At 35.3% G+C, this 18,779-nt stretch overlaps 1 protein-coding gene across 3 annotated transcripts in view; it reads right to left on the bottom strand.

Moving 5' to 3' along the window:
* Positions 1-18,779, bottom strand: part of LOC120340906 (uncharacterized) — a 61,105-nt gene that overhangs the window by 22,987 nt on the left and 19,339 nt on the right. For 2 of the 3 annotated variants that reach the window (XM_078119804.1, XM_078119803.1), the window contains exons 27-43: positions 17,089-17,157; positions 15,430-15,591; positions 14,521-14,665; positions 13,829-13,978; positions 13,119-13,275; positions 12,315-12,474; positions 10,181-10,360; positions 9,513-9,706; positions 9,023-9,114; positions 5,526-5,638; positions 4,865-4,972; positions 4,301-4,460; positions 3,755-3,951; positions 2,932-3,036; positions 1,667-1,814; positions 654-785; positions 9-203 (exon numbers count right to left, since the gene is read on the bottom strand). In XM_078119804.1, coding sequence (XP_077975930.1) covers positions 9-203; positions 654-785; positions 1,667-1,814; positions 2,932-3,036; positions 3,755-3,951; positions 4,301-4,460; positions 4,865-4,972; positions 5,526-5,638; positions 9,023-9,114; positions 9,513-9,706; positions 10,181-10,360; positions 12,315-12,474; positions 13,119-13,275; positions 13,829-13,978; positions 14,521-14,665; positions 15,430-15,591; positions 17,089-17,157 — 2,467 coding nt within the window. The remainder of the gene's footprint in view (positions 1-8; positions 204-653; positions 786-1,666; positions 1,815-2,931; positions 3,037-3,754; positions 3,952-4,300; positions 4,461-4,864; positions 4,973-5,525; positions 5,639-9,022; positions 9,115-9,512; positions 9,707-10,180; positions 10,361-12,314; positions 12,475-13,118; positions 13,276-13,828; positions 13,979-14,520; positions 14,666-15,429; positions 15,592-17,088; positions 17,158-18,779) is intronic. The other variant, XM_078119805.1, reaches the window with a different exon arrangement.

Here is an 18,779-nt window from a genome sequence, read left to right as displayed (position 1 = left end):
TGTTTTACCTTTGCTTGTAAAATCTTCAGTCGTTCATCTGTTGCGGAATTTAAGTTTTTGTTTCTTAATTTCTCCAACATTTCTAAAGATTCTTTCCTTGTTTCTGAGATCAACAGTCGTACATTCTCATGCAATGACATATGATATTGAGCAAGTCTTGCTTTCAGTTGGAAACATTCTTCAAACAGTCTTTGTACAAGTTCCTGAATAGAAAATTGTATTACTTTTGCATTTAAAAGTACCTGAAATAGAGTAATATTTGACTGAAAATGAACAGATATTCAATAGCATGATAAAAATTGGGAACCCCAATTATACCCCATAATAGTTCATCTATGGATAAGACTGAAAATATCTAATAATCTGTCAAATACTATGGAGTAGCAACCATATATTGAAAGTGTAATAATGTCGAACTTTTGAAAATTGCTGGCTACGCGCCTGTACCTCAACTAGGAAGTAAAATACCGACTTGGCTATACCAAAAAACAACAAAGTAGCACTCGGTGCCAAAAGTGACCACTCGGAAAGAGCGCTGTCAAATAGCAGCCAAATATGCCCTCTACGAGAGAGTTCATTCGAATGGCGATTGGGCCCATATAACCATCCCTAAATATAACTGTGGAACAACTCGTTAAGAATTACAATATTACCTGATAATCTTTCTGTACTTCTTGTCTTATAGTTTGTTCTTTATTAAGACTTTGTTGTCTCATTTCTGTAATTGTTGATCTCAATGCTGTTATCTCAAGTATAAGTTCATGGCTTCTGTCAGCAAGTTGAAACTGAAAAGAATGTGGCATATTGTAACAAAATCTTAAAAGATTCACCCTGAAAGTCAATTTAGAAGATCCTTGATAAACCATTGCAAACATTTACAAACACTTCAAGAAAATAACGAAAAATTTGGAAGTATTCATACCAAAGAAGCAAGAAATATCCCTTAGTCAAAGAGGAATGCCAAATCACATCCTACAATACGATTGTCAGCCCAGTACTGTAAGGACAATATCCACCCATGTAAATTTACACACTGTTTAGCATAGAGAGCCTAACGCGCCAATGGTTTCAGAAACCACTCTATGATGATGAGTAATAGTGCAATCTGCTGACTCAAATTGAATTTGAATTCGAGTAATGTCGAGCAATTTCCAAATGATTGGCACACATAGTCAACTGTCAGATAAAAAAAAATATTGAAAAATCCAACTCTTGAAAAGTAGAATAAAAAAATGATTAAGATTTAAGAACAATAATATTTGCCCATCTATAGAAAAGTCAATTATCAACATTCTACCAGGGAAAGTCTGCCAACAGCATCTTGGCAGTGTGGCACATTGTGCTAAGCATTTGGAATATGGTCGCCACCGCACATTCGATTACACTACGGGGGTTCACAGGTTCAAATCCCATACGGGGATAGTTATGTGCAAGAGGATTGCTGGTCTCCTCGCCACAGAACGGTGGTTCAAGTAACCGCTGGTTGGCTACAACTTCTCCACCATCAAGCCCATGCGTACGAAAATAAATAACTGACTAACCAATCCCATATCCGACATGGACAGGTAACCAGACTAGAGGTCATGATATAAATAAGCCTCTTAACGGCTTTCCTCTCCCCCCGAATAAATATGTAAATCCTATCCAGCATTCACAGTTACCATACCTGTGCTTGGATCTGACTTCCACCTCCATTACCATTGGTTTTGGACTTCAGTGATCTGAGTTCTAATTCCTTCTGATATAACAAGTGATGATGATGACGGAGAATATTTTCATAAAACATTGAATACATTTCATAATTCTCTCTTTCTCTGAAAAAAAAGATGAAGAATATTAAAAATGAATCAAAGGGGAATTATGGAAGTAAACTTGTAAAATACAAGCTATTGAAACAATATGGAAATATGGTGGTGCATTATTAATTAGTACCAATAGACAGCCAAGCTATATATGGCTCAAATACAACTGGTTAATGGGCATGGGACAAAACTCTCCTTGCTTTCTTTTCAGAACCAAACAAAAATTGCACGTAATGGGCTCGATTCGAAATAGCTATTGATGAAATGACCGCTTGGGTTAATCCGCTTTATATTTTGTGTTATAATATTTGATATGGAAGGTTTGTATCATTTATAAGCAATTATTTACTCGTGGAAGAGCATGTTTTATTTATACACAAATTAAATAAATTGTACCAAAAAATGATAAATGTTTAATTATGACATCAAAATTCTTAACTAGATATGGTATGTACTGATCTTTATAGAGGTAATTAATAGGCGTCAATTAATAAAAACGAAACTGATTGAGGACTTGGCACAAAATGCGAGTCTAAAAAATGCCTGGATTCGACTCAAATCCAAGTCCAAATTCGAATTTAGTTCCAAACTTACTGGTTAATAGTCCTACATTGACTATTATTGGTTAAAACAGAGAAAAAATTGGGATGCTGTTCATATACTGTACGAAGAAATGGCGAAAAATTGTATTTTTCGCTCGTCCGAAGTACCTTACCATATCTTCCATATTATGATATTTTATATCAAGTAAGACAAACTAAGAAAATAAAATTACTAAGACATGATTTCATGCAAAGGTAAAAAATGGGGGCTCCCGAAGTATGCGAACCAAGATGGCGGACATCGGATTGTAATATGTGTACTAGGTTAGGGTTAGGCCATAATTTTAGGTATAAATACTACGGGAGGCTCTTGGCTAGTCTTCGAACTGATAATAGGACTAAAATAAGGAAAATTGGAAAAAAATTATCGCCTAACCCTAACCTGTTACCCATGTTACGTTCCGATGTCCGCCATCTTGGTTCGCATACTTCGGGAGCACCAAAAAATGAGATCAACAGCACAATTTTTTAGCTATGATTTGACATTTATAGAGAAGAATGAGATATTTATTACCGTATATACTCACCGTTTTGTGACAGCACCTGCCAGTCTCAATACACAACCATTTAAATGTTCATTTGTAAATGTAATTTTACCATTTTCCTCAACATATTGATCTTCACCCATCAATCTGAAGTGAAAAATACGAGATGAGATTTTATTCTTGGAAAGGAAATTCAAAATTTTGGCATATATGAATGTTTCACGTCATCATCCTAAAGAAAGATCTACATATAATGTCACTAATATGTATACAGTACTACAACTTATTTGAGATTGTACGATAGCTAGCTTCAGTCAGGGGTCAAGCATAGGACCTTTATTCTTTCTAATTTAGTAAAAATTTCAACTGCTATGAGTAATGTAAATTGTAAATCCAAGTTATAACTTATGATTTATCCAAGATTGATATGAAAACCATAATATACATTTCGGATGCATAGACACGAAAGTTGCAAAAAGGTAATAGTTACACAAATCAACATGTGGAAAAATGAAATTTTTGTCTTGCTTTTAATATTATAAAAGACCCATAATTATGTGCAAGAGGCTTGCTGGACTCCTCACCGTCACGTGGCGGCTCATAAAACCGCTGGTCGGTTACACCTTCCTCCACCATTAAGTCCATGCTTCTGAAACATATAAATGACCAAATAATCCCATACCCGAGATGGACCGGTAACTGGACAAGAAGACATGGTACGACATATAATTAAGCTGTCTTCTCGTCTTTTCTCTCCTCCGGATATGACAAACCTTTTCCTAATTATCTCTTTGAATGGAATTCAAGCCATAAGCATTTCTTGCCATGATAATATTATGATAAATGAGTAAATATAATAACGAACCCATGCAAAAAGTCTTCTACAATATTAGGTCTGTTAACAGTGAAGGTTTCCCTGATTGATGCTTTCTTCCACAGATCAGTAGGTAGTGCAGTTTCTTCTCTTGATCGCTCGGCAAGTACGAGTGACATTTCTTGAGATACTCTGCGACGAACGTCTTTCAACATTCTGCATTCTAATGCTTCAAGAAGTTGAATCACCTAGAAAATGATGTTTGTGTTACCTAAATGAAATATGAAAAATCTCTACAAACATCACTCTACACTCTTTTAATGATTTGTCTGAAAGTTGTGAAACCCTGCAAATAACCCTTTTGTATAACCCCATTGGTTTATAAAGTCTGACGACCACAATGGCTAACTGTTTCATTCCGCTATTTTGATTTTATTTTACGTATGCAAAGCACATGCACGCCTCATAATCATTATGTAGACTCCATGACCCTTCGTGCTTTATCGCTGGTACAACTATGGGGCTTATAATCCTTTCATTACAATCTATCAGTTCATTGTGGACACATTGACATTATTGCCATAGAATAAATCCTACTTGTCTAGCTCTGATAGTTATCTCAGGAGCACCAGGCGGTGGAGAAACCATTTCTTCTTCAGATATAATATCATCATAATAATCTAACATTCCCATGTCTCTTGCAATGGTTTGTAGCACTGGAAAATATACTTCTGCAGCATAGACTCGTTTCATTTCACTGAAAAAAGGGTAAAGGTGTTTTGTACTTTATTTTTAATATTTAAACACTCAATATAAAAGCGAACTTCAGTTTCGATTGTGAACTAAATAATATTGCAACCAAATATTTTTAATTTAATTCTGAAAGACTCAAGACAAACAAAGTTTCGAGTTTTGAATACGCATCATATTAGTTCTGCATTTTAACAACAAAAATGAATCCAAGTAAACCTGTTATCTTGAATTATATTTTAATATAATAGACATGTATCAATGTTTGTTTTACTGAATGCTACATAGTGAAACAATTTGCAATCATTTTTACCCCGCCCAACTGTGACTCATACTTGGCAAACGTGAAATGCATCCCATTTTCCTATTATACCACAACAAAAATCTAAAAAATAAACATAAAAAACTTACTATAAAAGTGCAGGGGAATCAATTTTTTCAACGTGTAATTTTCTCGCTCCCCAATCATTTTTCAATATATCAAGTTGTTTGCATAATAAGAAGAAGGATTTAATTAATCTGAAAGAAAAATGAAAATTTAACTTAGTGAACACAAAGTGACAATATGAATCATTTTGCTAAATCATTATTGTTGCCGTGTTTTTTTTTTTTGGAGTAAAATAACTTTTTTCGATAATTCATGACAAATTGATTTCCAATTTTTCAGCACCTAAACACAGAAGTAGTGGCCAGAAATTAACTTCTCTTATTTATTCAAATTTCCTCCAATCAGATCCAATATTTCACCAAAGATTTTGGTGTTTTATTTCAATACAAGAGAATGCTGTTTTTATTTCGTTGAGCATGACAGCCTCCATCACACCTGTCCTTTGTTTTGTTTGCGTTTGTAAACTTGGCCTAACTAATTACTGGTACTGATAAGCATTTGGCTCGTATTAATCTTTTTCATGTTGGTCATTTAATATTGGAGTAATTTCTTCTCTACCAATTATTTTAAATTCAACATAAATTATGGGACGGTTTAAATATTCAATTTAATTGGGAATAAAAACTTCTATACTGAAAAATCTTTAATTTCGGTCTGTCTTATTGAGCATTATAATACATTTACCTGTATGAAGATATTGGCTGTTCCATCTTTGATAAAGGTTTTTTAGAATCATCATCATCTGTTTTTTCTGCAGACAATCGTTCAACAGTACCTGCATCTTCAGGAACATGTTTCTGTTATAAATGTTGATATCAATCAATCAGAATCGGAAATAGTGAAATGAAAATTTTGTGATTTCCTTATGCTACTTCCAAAGTTTAAATTTGGGGGTTCAGGCAAATTCACTAGCAGCATTGGTTCCATTACATTTGAACCCACGTACATTTGAACCCACGACGATTGCACCTGCATACCATTACACCAGGGGCGGACACCCGGGGGGGCGAGGGGGGGCGGTCGCCCCCCCAATAATTTCGCAAAAAAAATTAATACATGTTGTTTCCGCCTTACAAAATTATCATTTCCGAAAAGTGCGATAGTCAAGCGCAATTAAACGGTTAATAGTCACCGATATTATAACTGTTTTCTTACAATAATGGACCAGGGCGCCTTCGGAGCATCTCACATTTTCGTGAAACATGCGCGCCCGCACGGGTAATACTCCGTCTTCAAACGCACCGCCGATCACGCGCCATGGTTTTGCACAACTAATTCATTTTTGTACAATTTAATATGATTTTCTTATTGTCAAAATCTTTCAATAGTGTTATTGTTGGCACTTGCGAGAGAAGTGAATGAGGCAAACTGTTTTTCATTACAACAATTAATTATTATCGCTAAAAAATTAACTAGATCTAAAGTTGTTATAAACAATTTTCACCGCTGGACGTATCTTTTCACGTTATGGATTTCGTGCAAGGCCCAGCATAACTTGCGGGCAAAGATCAAAGCATTTACTATGTCGAAAAGTTGAAAAGCGGCAATATAAAATACTAAAAATAAAACTGTAAATAATATAAGTTTTGTTGAGGCCCGCAATAGTCTAAAAACGACATCTAAAATCTTTTCTAGGCATCTAAAATCGCAAAATTTCACAAATTATGTTTGCTTGACCTTTAAAAACATTTCGTCACTAAAATCGAAACACGGTCAATTGTGAGCGGCATTTACCTTTTTATCCATTACTTTTAAATTGACGTTGAAAATTTTCGTGTTAACATTAAACAAAGCTGAGAACGCGACATTTCCCCGGTTTGTGATGATATATAAGATATTAAAGTATATTCGATCACTTTTTGTATTTATTTATGTATTTTTATTGTACTGACATAACTTTTACTACGTGAGAATTGACAGAAAATTTATGAATTTTTCGAAAGGTTTTATCTTTAAAAATAATCGGAGTGACAACATTGCGATTGAGCGGAGCCAGTGTGACAAGTACATCTCAAATTTATCAAATTCGCAAAATAGCAAAAATACGGATCAAAACAATATATAAACGGGCAGTTTACCACACATTTTTATGTCCGCGGATTGCCGTCGTGTTTTAGAGTAGCTCTTGTTTTGTCGACTCATCCGCAGTTTAAATTGAAGACAATTAAATTAATAAATCAAGACATTTTGAATATGCCGGTATCGGTCTTTGATTGATTACTTTGCACAAGTGGAAAATCATTTTTCGTTGATAAAGTCGGCTCTTTTAACAAGTGGCCTAATAGCGGCGACTGTTCCGCGTGGATTTCGAGGCGGTGAATTTGTATTTTTGATTTACTAGTATACTTTATAATTATTTTCATTGTATGAATTAAAATTGTACTATATGGGATTTTATATCAGATATCGAGATTTTTGTAAAGGCGATAACGAGTTCGGAAGATTGCAAAAATACGTATCAAAATTAAATACATCAGGCAGCTTATTTCATATTTTTATTTCCCCATATCACCGTGGTACTTTAGTTTAGTGATATTTTTATTTTGACGTAAGAAGTCGCAACCGCGGGTTACGCTGCACACAATTAAATTAATATATAAGGACATTTTAGAATCTCGTGGCTGTCATGGATCGACAGAAAAATCATTATACGCTTAAATAGGCGGCTCTTTTAACGAGCGCGTAATTGCGGTGCTTGTTGCAGACAGCAATGGGAAGTTCCGACCTCAAATTTGTTATTTTCTGTTTGTTAGCAAGAAATTGGTTCAGTGACGCGCAAGTTCCGTGTCCGAGCAAAGCAGCCTAGGTAATCGATATATGAGTAGCAAAATGACATGCTAATACTTAGAGAATGACATCGACAGGTTATTGTTACGTGACGATACACGGCGCTGTGTTTTTCGGTAAGCGATCCAAGTTCGCCCCCCCAAAATTATGGAAAGTGTCCGCCCCTGCATTACACCTATGGAATTTTTTTTGTTTTCACGAATATTTGAACCCATACTAACCCTAACCCATGGGTTTCAGCACCCGCATATAGATTGAACCCGCGGATATACGCATGGGTTCAAATGTACGTGGGTTCAAATGTACGGTCACCGCAGCATTGAAGTGATAAATGACTTGCAACCTGAATATTACAATAATTGATGTTTTCCAGAGACCAATAGCATAATGGTGACAAAACAATAGAAATTTTTGCAGTTGCTCATGTACGTTTTTAGCTCGGAATATTTGTCAACTATTTGTTAACATTGGCTCATTTTTGTTGTCTTGACTGCTATTTGCGAGTTTTTAGCTAAGTATCGTCGATTTTGGTATAAATCAAATCATTCAGTGGTCATTTTGTCCTCGTAAGAGTTTCAGTCGGATTACAGTAACCAAGCAAAGGCCTCAAAAATGCTGGGTTTGACTAGACTGCAAATACCTTGACAGTAATCTATCACACAGATCTTAGCGCTCAAGAAGTGTGTGTACCAATATGAAGGTAACAAATTTTGTTCGCCTACTTTACATCAAGTTGTGTAAACCATTGTTTCCTAAAGTTTTTGGGCCACGGCCCCCCGTTTGTTAATCCTATTTTCAACAGACTCCCAAATCTCGACCTGTATTTTGTCATCATATTGATAAGAGTTGAAAATGCTGCCTCACACTTGTATGTCGTTGCAAAAGACAATAAAATTTTAATTGCCTTTTTTGACAGCAATGAATAGAGGAAGCCAAAGTGCGACTTGAATAAATAGATGAATTGTAGAAAGTTGGTTAATATGTCATTAAACAATTTGCAAAGATTATTATGATTGTTATTTATACCAGGGGTGTGCAACCTGCGACCCGCGAGTAAAATGACGCCCGCAGAGAAGCGCCAATTTTGAATAGTGTGTGGCCGTTTAATTCAGTTTAATCTGGTAAAGCCTATTTATATAGTCCAGTTTATCATCTATGTCTATCTATGACATTACAATACCCTAACAGCTAGCTTGCGCAAAGCAAACAACGCATGTCATAATGTAAATAACCAAAATCTTTGTGCCTGCAACTACTAGAAAGCCTATGTTAAATGAAGATGCGACCCGTGGTTTCACCCAGTTATTTGTATCTGCCCTCCTCTAGTAAAAGTTACACATCCCTGATTTATGCTATAGATATATGAATTGTAATTTCTGCACAACATTTCTTACTTGCACGACTGCACTGGTGGGTCGAGATCCAGCAGCAGATTTTCCAATTGGGTTTGCAGCAATAAATCCTTTGACAGGTACATCAGGAAGTTCTGGAAAACATATTGAAATTTTAGAATCAGTTTTACGGGATAATTTCATAATGTGAAATAAAATAAAAAGGAAACATATTTACCTTGGATACTACATTATTTTATTTGTGCTATAAACAATATATTTTGCAAAACTAAGCAACGACTGTGTGACAAGTTTGCGATAAGTCACAAGGATTCACTCAAAAGGTGAATGGCAATAAAAACTAACTCACGGACTGAACAAAAAATGACTCATGTACTATAAATTAAAAATTAATTTTTCATATATTTAACAAAATTGTCCTGGGACGAAACGCACAAAACTTAATAAAAAGAAGACAGCTTACTATACATTAAATATGGCAAGGATCTTCCATAAAACTTTCACCAAAATAGATAGAATATAACGCTCTCACCATTCAAAGACTTCAGTTGTTCGATTCCAGATTGTAGAACATCTTGATATAATATCGATGTTCCTAATATTTCCCCATTAGCTCTTTGCCTTTCAATATCATCCAAGGATGCAAGACATAATTGCATACAATTTTCTATATCTCTCCATTGCATTCTATACATTGATGGAAAGGCACCATTGGAACCTTCAAAGCTGCAAGTGAAAAACACATAAGTATTTGCAAAAAAGGAAGAGAACTATGCTTTAATATAAATCAAGGCGAATGAATATTCACAGCATGTCAGTGGTTCCCAACTTGACTTAGAAAAATAAATGCTGCCAAGTTTTTATGCATTGACACTTCCAACGTATTCAATACTATTGAGCAACACTTCAATATTGAATATAAAATAAAGGATAACAGTTATTGAAAAAAAAAATGGTAAATTTTAGGTTTTTGTCAAAAAAATAAGCAATACAAGAAAAATTGCAGGCAACTCATTACTTGAGTTGCGTGCAAGAAATATTTATAGTAATATTCTACAGTAAATATGTCCATACCCAAATGTTTCTTCTTAACAAAACTGCACTTCTTTACAATAACAAACTAAAAAAAGAAACAAACCTGACCACTTTGACCAGACTGTGAATTTCCGGCTAATCTATGTTTAGAAAACATTTTATTACCTGATCCATGGGTATAATTTTTCTGCTGTTTCATCTCCCCCATCAAGAGGTTCAGGAACATGAATAAAAAATTGAAAAATACTCGGTTGTATTGTATCACACAATGCTGGAAGTGCAAAATGCATTCCTCTTGTTACAGCACGATAAGCCGTTTTGTTTTCAGTTTCAAGAAAGAGTTTTCTAAAATAACAAAATAGATATCTTAAAATAATAATTATTACTTATCGATTTTAATCGGAAAGTATGTTGATAGGTATTTGTCTGTCTGTATGTCTGTTAGATGCACACGATATCTCACGAGAGCGAGATTGAATCTGCTCCAGATTTTGCATGCGCATTCATCTTATCTCGGACCAGAAGCCTATTGATTTTGGGCAGATTGAGTCGTATAATTAGCGATTTATTAACTAATTAGTGATGGGACACAGGGTGTCACTATGGAGTAAGAGCGCTGTTTTGGGGGATCCCCTAACTTTCGATGCATAAGTCTTCGGTCTCTGACCGATATTCTCGTTTATTGTTTATTACTTGAACAAAGAAATTGTTTGAAAAAAATTATAAGCTATCAATAATTGGTTGAACCAGATTAGATCAGGGGTGTAACCAGAGGGTTGAGGGTCGGAACTCGGAACCCCCTCTTTTGAAATGTAAAAAAAAGCATGCTCCTTATCACATATAGAAGAAGCGCTTTTTAAACCGTGAAGACTCTAGAAAACGCAAATTTTCCAGCCTCCGCCGGCCTGCTAGCTGTTACGGTCTAACTTAGCATTAAAAAAATAGACTTTAAGGCAGTGGTTCTCAACCTTTTACTGACCGCGTACCACTTTACTGTTTTATTATTATGGCCGCGTACCACCGACAATGCTCCTCTTTTGGCATGAGGAAAAAGACTCAAGAAACATGATATGTGTGTATTTTATAATGTGGAACTACATCCTTTGTGGTGTAACACGCAACACGAACAAAAACATGCCCATATCGCTTCATTTAAGGTGGGCAATAGCGGGCGAGGGCGATCTCTAAAGACAAGGGCCGATAGCTCACCAGCGCTATGGACGTTTCCCCGACCATTGACACCAGAAAAATTGCTCCTATACTTTACTATTGCAAACTTCATGCTTATTCTGAGAGTGTTTTGATTGCAGGCGCATATAAACTGGTTTACGTGTTTGAATTGAAACCATAATTTTCATTAAAATTAATCCATGTGCCGTTGCAGGTACTGATGATATAGCTAAGTTTAGCCTTGTCCATCGCAGCATTTGCGAGATTCAATTTCGATCACTGCAACTAAAGTAGTAAAGCTCTGCGGAAGACATAATAACAAGTAACTTAATTAATTCACTATTATTTTCTTGAAACACAACTGAAAACTGACAAATATCACTCAAAACTACAAAAACGTGGCAATGTTTGCAACCATGCTTAAATATCTGTTTGAGCGACAGAAGTATCTGAGCGTCTGAGTGCAGAAATTGCAATTGTTACGTGTTGCGCCATTATTGACTTATTGCTGATTGGTTATAGTTACGGAAATAAACAAGGAAACTGATGCTTGGAGAAACATCCATAAACGTTGTTCAGCGAATACAAACAGTAAGGAAGATAAAGCGCTGCCGGCATAGTTTATCCAACTTAAAGGTTAATTGTTGCAATAATTCAAATCTGCTGGCGTACCACTTGAAAAGCTCCCGCGTACCACAGGTTGAGAACCACTGCTTTAAGGTGAAGAAAGCCGTAATCGACCATCGGTTATGTGAACCACCCACACTACGGCAGCGAGCAGCAATCCTCTCACACTTAACTATCCCAAACCTGGATTCAAACCTGTAAACCCACGCAGGGTTATCAGAGAAGCGGTGACGAGTGTATTTCTAACGCTTAGCACGATGCACCACATTGTCATATTGTGGATGTTATCTTGATTTATCAGTACATATACATATTAATATTCAAATTTAGAAAGAAGCTTGATGATTGACACTTGAAACAGGTATCATTTATATATATCTCAATCCAAAATTGCGCAACATTCATTACAGTGTGAACTAAGAATATATTATCTTATCAATTTACTATAGATAACCGAAAAAAATAAAATTGAATCTTATATCGCAAAATTTAAATGGAATACCTGATAAAATGTCGAACAGCTGCATCAAATTCCAAGAACATAACATCTTTACGAAGTTTCAAAAATTCCGCAACCATTATTGGATCTTTTGCATGAGATACAGTCCCACTACTCAGATGCTCTATTTGTTTTTGAATTTCAATCATTTCAGCACCAACACCTGTAACCAAGACAATGCATATTCAGAGGTTAATCTGAGTTCAGTACAGATAATTATTGATTCTTGTTCAATCTAGAATAATATGCAATAAACTAAATATGCTTATCAACTATCTTCCAACTATTTCTAGCTCTGCTGTTTATTCCTAGCTTATGGGCCGCCAACTTGGTTCAAAACTCTTTTTAGGCAACCCAATTTTTTTTTGAAAAAAAAAGTTTGTAAAACTCGCGACCCAAGGATATTCTCAAATACTGAACAACATGTACGTTCTTTTATGAGGGAAAATTAAACTACCAAATAGAAAACAATCATTTTTATACATAATATTCATTCAAAAAATTGCTTCAAAGTGAGGAAACGCTTGTTTTCTATTAGCGAGTATTTGAAATCATGGCATGGCTTTACTCGGGCAAAATAGATGTTAATAAGTTTTCACGCTTCGATACTTCCCACATAAACAATTCCTAGTGGGAAACATTCCAATACCAAAAGAAAATAATGAATAAAAGTCACTATAAATGAAAATCAATAACTTCCATATAATTTGTTGCAAAAACTAGCGACCCAAGAGTATTTTCAGGCGAACCAGTTATGGGTCATGACCCATGGGTTGGAAAGCACTAGTTTATATGATAAACACTTACCCTCCATTCCTCCCCAATCTGCTGCTACAGAAAATCCAGTGTTTTCCACAACAGCTTGTCTCGAGCTACCGAGTCTTGAATGAGCATGAAGGCATTGTATGATATCATGAAGTGACGATGCAATCGTGAGCCAACAGGATAATATTTTATGTTGAGTCTGAAAAAGCAATATTCAAAAATAAACTCGATACTCGAATAATTCGGTGATCGATCAAGAAATTCTAATCGAAAATGTGGTATCCGAACAGAAAGTCATTGCTAGAACACTCGAGCGCTCCTCTGAGTGAGATGAAGTCACCCAAACCGCTCATCTCAGCTGCCTCTTGACCATTAAACAAGCGATGCTCAACTATATACAAAAGCCAAAACGAAGAAGTACAGGTACCGAGATAGGTTCGGTACTCAAACAATATATTAGTCAAACACCAATTCTGAACAAATTATGTTTGATTACAAAGGTATCACTGTATATATTGACTGACATCAACCAGAATCATCTTCATGAAACAAACCTTCCTGACTTGACTAAAACAGTCAAAAATGTGCATACCCATATTTAAGAAAATTAAAGATACAAATATTGGCAATTCTCAATACTACATAAAATTAAAGCAGATGACTGTTTATTTTCAACGACATGTTAATGGTTAAATTGGTTTCCAGTATTATGTGATGTTCCCACATTATTAACACTAACGTAATTAACTTACTGAATATTCCTTATTTCGAAATGCAAAAAGAACTTCAGTGAAATGAGGAATGAACCACAAATTGAGAAAATTGTCTCCATCACTCGATAAAACACGACGAGGACGTCGATGTAAAGTTTTTGGATCTGGCGTCATTCCTTCTGCATCATCCTATCGACATAAAGAATGATATTTATTACAGAAATGTAATACTTCAAGAAAAAAAATAATAATAATAATTAGACTAACATTTTACAGAAAAAAAGAAAAGCGTTGTTGACATGCTCTTTCAATCAAATGAACATAGTTACAAGCAACAACATAGGATTGGATTTTCATATTTATCTCGAGAGGAAAATTGTTAAGACAGCTTAACCATAAAGCAAACCAAGGCCTCTCATCTGGTTACCAGTCGATTAATTATGTGCGAGAGGATTGCTAGACTCCTCGTTGCCATAGGGTGGTCCACGTAACCATTGGTCTGTGACGGCTTCCTCCGCCATCTAGTCTAAGCATCTGAAAATCAATAACTAATTTCATATCCGACACAGACTGGTATCCGGACGAGAGGCCATGGTTCGCCATATAATAAAGTCGCATTATCAGCATTCCTCTCCCCCAGGATAAGTATGTAAACTCTATCCCATCTTGCAGTGACATTTTATCATTACAACAGAACTACAAAATAAAATAAAATAATCTTTTCAATTTACCAATTTTCTTTTCTTTTCATTTGGTCTACCCAGCATAAAATATGAATCTCTCATGGCAGGAAAATCTTCTAACAAAGACAAAATACTTGAATAGCAAGCAATTATCTGACATCTGGTAGCATGCAATCCCATTCTGAATGAATATCTAAAAAAATAAATTAAAATGTATGGTAGTTGTATTCTATTTGATTATTGGCCTGTAGGCTCCAATATACATTCATAATCATCAGTTATTTATATTGTGCAATTGTAATCAAATGATGAATGTATCCAATGTATTTTCCATTACTGTTTCGCTCACACCTGACAACATAAAATACTGAATTATAGATAAAAAAGACTTGAACTATTCATTTCGAAACAATTCGCTTAATTTGATGGGTGTATAACGCCGAACTATTTGAGAACTGAAATGCTACACTATTCAATCTGAATAAGGGGCTGTAAAAGTAGCCACTGATATTATATGACATGTAAAAAGCCAATATTTCTGGAGGGACAAAAATCTTCTATTCAGCATTTTCTACCCAATTTCATACACTCTGAGTGAGGTGTTGGACATGGGATCTGAAACCTTACCAGCTAGGCCAGTGATTCTCAACCATTTTTCTTTCGTGGCCCAATTTCGTGGCACAAAATTTTTTTGTGGCCCATTAAATTTCATATAGAGGGACTTCCACTTACCAAAATTACCATTTAGTAGCAAAAGACAGCATCATTTATTACTGCTACAATCAAACTTAACTATTGCGACACAAACAAAACTAACAATCTTTAACAGGTCTGTGGCCCATGGCCCACAGGTTGAGAACCAGTGCGCTGGCCCTCATGCCCATTACATAATCGTCAAACAAAACCAAACGACCAATATTCTTCCCACACATAGTCAATCTGGTATCAATCACTTACTCTTTACAAAAATCAGTAATAAGTTGACGTTTTAATTTTTCTATTTCGCCAGGTTTTTTCAACATTAAAGCTGCGGTCTCTCTCTTTTTAATGAAATTATTTACAACGACATCTCGTGGTCCCACTTTCTCTTTTTGTATCGATATAAAAGGTTCTTGAGATCTAAAAAAAATTTAAATCATTATTTCACACAAGAATTCTCAGTCCCCTCAGTAAAATTTGTATAAATGGTTATTGTTGGTAAAATAAAGGCCAAAAAATTGTACATGTATGTAAATCATCTAAAGAATCATGAAATTTATTTTGGCGGGACACTGATCCTGGCTTTAGATTTTAAATTTGACTTCCACCCAGAAAAATTTCCAGATATGGTTGTAAACCAGGGGTGTGCAACAGGTGGCCCGGCCCACAGGCCACAACACGGCCCGTCAAGCCATTTAGTTTGGGTGGGCCCTTGTCAACACCCAAAATTTTCCCCAAACAAGCATCAAATCCTAATCCTGCAGTTAATGTTTAAAAGGTATTCACATGGACAAAACTACATGATGTTTATTTTGCTGTTGTCACTGCATCAAAAAGCAGTAGAAGTCAGCTGACTGATGAACATTTGACCAGTCAGTTAAGGGTTGCTACAACTTCTGTCAAAGCTGATGTTAAAAAACTATGCAAGAACTCGAAATTTCAAGCGTCTCACTGTTGAATAAATAAAATTTTGCATTATGAAAAATTTTTTATTCTTCGTATACATGGAAAAACTAAATTTTTCCTGTGGCCCAACTAGGCGCCTGAAGTTGGTTATATGCTCCATACCACTAGCTAATTTTCGTGGTTTAGCTAAGAATTTGTCAGTTTCACGTTGTACTTGAAATAATAAATTCATAAATTCAGGTATAAATTAAAAGTCAATGACCATTTTGTCTTCTAAAGAATTTTAGTTTAGTTACAGTAATCAAAAATTAGGCTAAAATTAGCTATAAATACTTTTAAATGGCAGGCAGTTACACTATGAGCCTGTAAACCAACACTCCCGAAAACACTCTAAAAATAAGAATCAAAAAAACTTTGCAATATTAAACATAGGAGGGATTATCCTGGGGTCATTTATCGATAAACATCCATTACATGCATGATTCAACATTTAATTAATTTTCACTGATTTTTTCAAATATACCTTAAATAAACTTCTACAGTTTTGAAAATTCTATAGCACAATTGATTTGAACATGATATATTTTGAATTAAAAATAAAATGTAGAGAATTAATTTACCAAATTATTAAATGGAAATAAAATTTCGTGATATATTTAATCAAACATAAAATTTTATTTCCAGACTTCATCGCAATTATAATCGCTTACTAAAAACTGAAATAATTCATGGATTAGGAATTAGAATAACGAAGTACAAAATTAAGTCGGCATTCCCAAAAAATGATCATCAAGCTCGAGACAAAATATGCTCGATTCTAAACATGCATTTTAAAATACCACCATGCCATCATGATTTCTATTGAGTACTGATACTAATATTCCTGCAAAAGTGCAATTTCTTGCAAAAAATAAGTAACGCAGCGTGTATCTGCATGGAAAACAAAGAATTATTTGTCGTATATTCGTAAAGTTTGTCATGCACCAGATTCATGCTAATGCAACAACTTACACATCTTTCTTCTTAGGAACGTAAGATTCTTCAGTAAATCTTACATGTTTCTCATTACCAATATCATGCCTAGAGTAACGTCAACAAAAAGTTGAGTAATGAGAAAAAATAGACAGAGCTTGACAGGCCTAGCCAAGTGCAAAGCCTTAGGAAGACATACACTTGCCAACGCTCCTAGAAAACCCTTCGTGAGCTGAACAGTGCGAGGAAAAATAATGTGCGTAAGAAGATTGCTGAACCCATTGGCATTGTTGGATAATTCACAACTCATTCCACTTTGATGTTAACGCATCTGAAACAAATACCCGGTTAACTATTCACATATCTGACATGGACTGGTAACAGGACATGGTTCGCCTTATGATTATCCCATTTTATTAATTTCTTCTCCCCCAGATGTAAATATAAAAATCCGCCTCCTTTAAAAAAGATATTTGATTTTTCAACTGTATTTTTATACATCATTTTGGGTCTTTATACATCTGTAAAAGATGATTGAGTGTAAAATTGCAGATAACGTTTCAATATCGCAGAAAGTCTTGAAAACATCAACTAAAAAAATTGTGTATACAAGAATGGTTGGTACATACCAAAAAGTTCAGCATGTGATCGAGCAAGTTTATAAGCCTTTTTGGTACTCCTGTAGTATGTACGAGGTGTGGCTAAAAAGAAACGAGACTGACGTCACAGATTGCGCAACACGATTAACCATTGGTAATCAACACTTTTACAGTGTGGTGTAATATGTGTTCTTTGTTCAACAGCTTTTTTGACACAATATCGCAATTATTTTTGCTCTTTAGGAGCCATAGGTGAATGTGATTAATTGCTTGTTGAAAAAAAAATTGCCGTGCGAGATCTGATTGAGTTTTTTGGCGATAGGGGGTTCAATTGCAGAATGACGATTGAGCAATGAATTAACATTAAATTTTGTGTCAAACTTGGAAAAACGGCGACTGCGACTTTGAAGAAATTGTGTGATGTTTATGGAGATTCTTCCATGTCCAGAACAAGAGTTTTTGAATGGCACAAGCGATTTGTGGGATGCAGGGAAGATGTGGAGGATGATTCGAAGTCAGGAAGGCCTTGCACTTCCACAACTGATACCAACATCGAAAAGGTATCAGTTGTGAGTTCAGTTGTGAAAGGCAGTTGATTCGCAGCGACCGTCGCTCAACAATTCGCGTCATTGCGAAGTTGGAAAAGACAAAAAAAAACGGTTCGCACCAGTTTGGTTGACACTTTTGGCTTGTGAAAGGTGAGTGCCAAAATGGTGCCAAGGCTGTTGACTGAGGAGCAGAAAGCTCAACGATTAAATGTTGCCCAGTTGACATGCATTTTTCCAAGTTTGACACAAAATTTAATGTTAACTCTTTGCCCAATCGTCATTCTGCAATTGAACCCCCTATCGCCAAAAAACTCAATCAGATCTCGCACGGCAATTTTTTTTTCAACAAGCAATTAATCACATTCACCTACGACTCCTAAAGAGCAAAAATAATTGCGATATTGTGTCAAAAAAGCTGTTGAACAAAGAACACATATTACACCACACTGTAAAAGTGTTGATTACCAATGGTTAATCGTGTTGCGCAATCTGTGACGTCAGTCTCGTTTCTTTTTAGCCACACCTCGTATACTAACCAGGTTAGGGTTAGGCCCTAATTTTATTCCGATTTTCCTTATTTTAG

Source organism: Styela clava, chromosome 14, assembly GCF_964204865.1.
Source record: "Styela clava chromosome 14, kaStyClav1.hap1.2, whole genome shotgun sequence".
Classification (NCBI taxonomy): domain Eukaryota; kingdom Metazoa; phylum Chordata; class Ascidiacea; order Stolidobranchia; family Styelidae; genus Styela; species Styela clava.
Note: the sequence above shows the minus strand (reverse complement) of the source record. Positions and strands in the feature narration are given on the sequence as shown.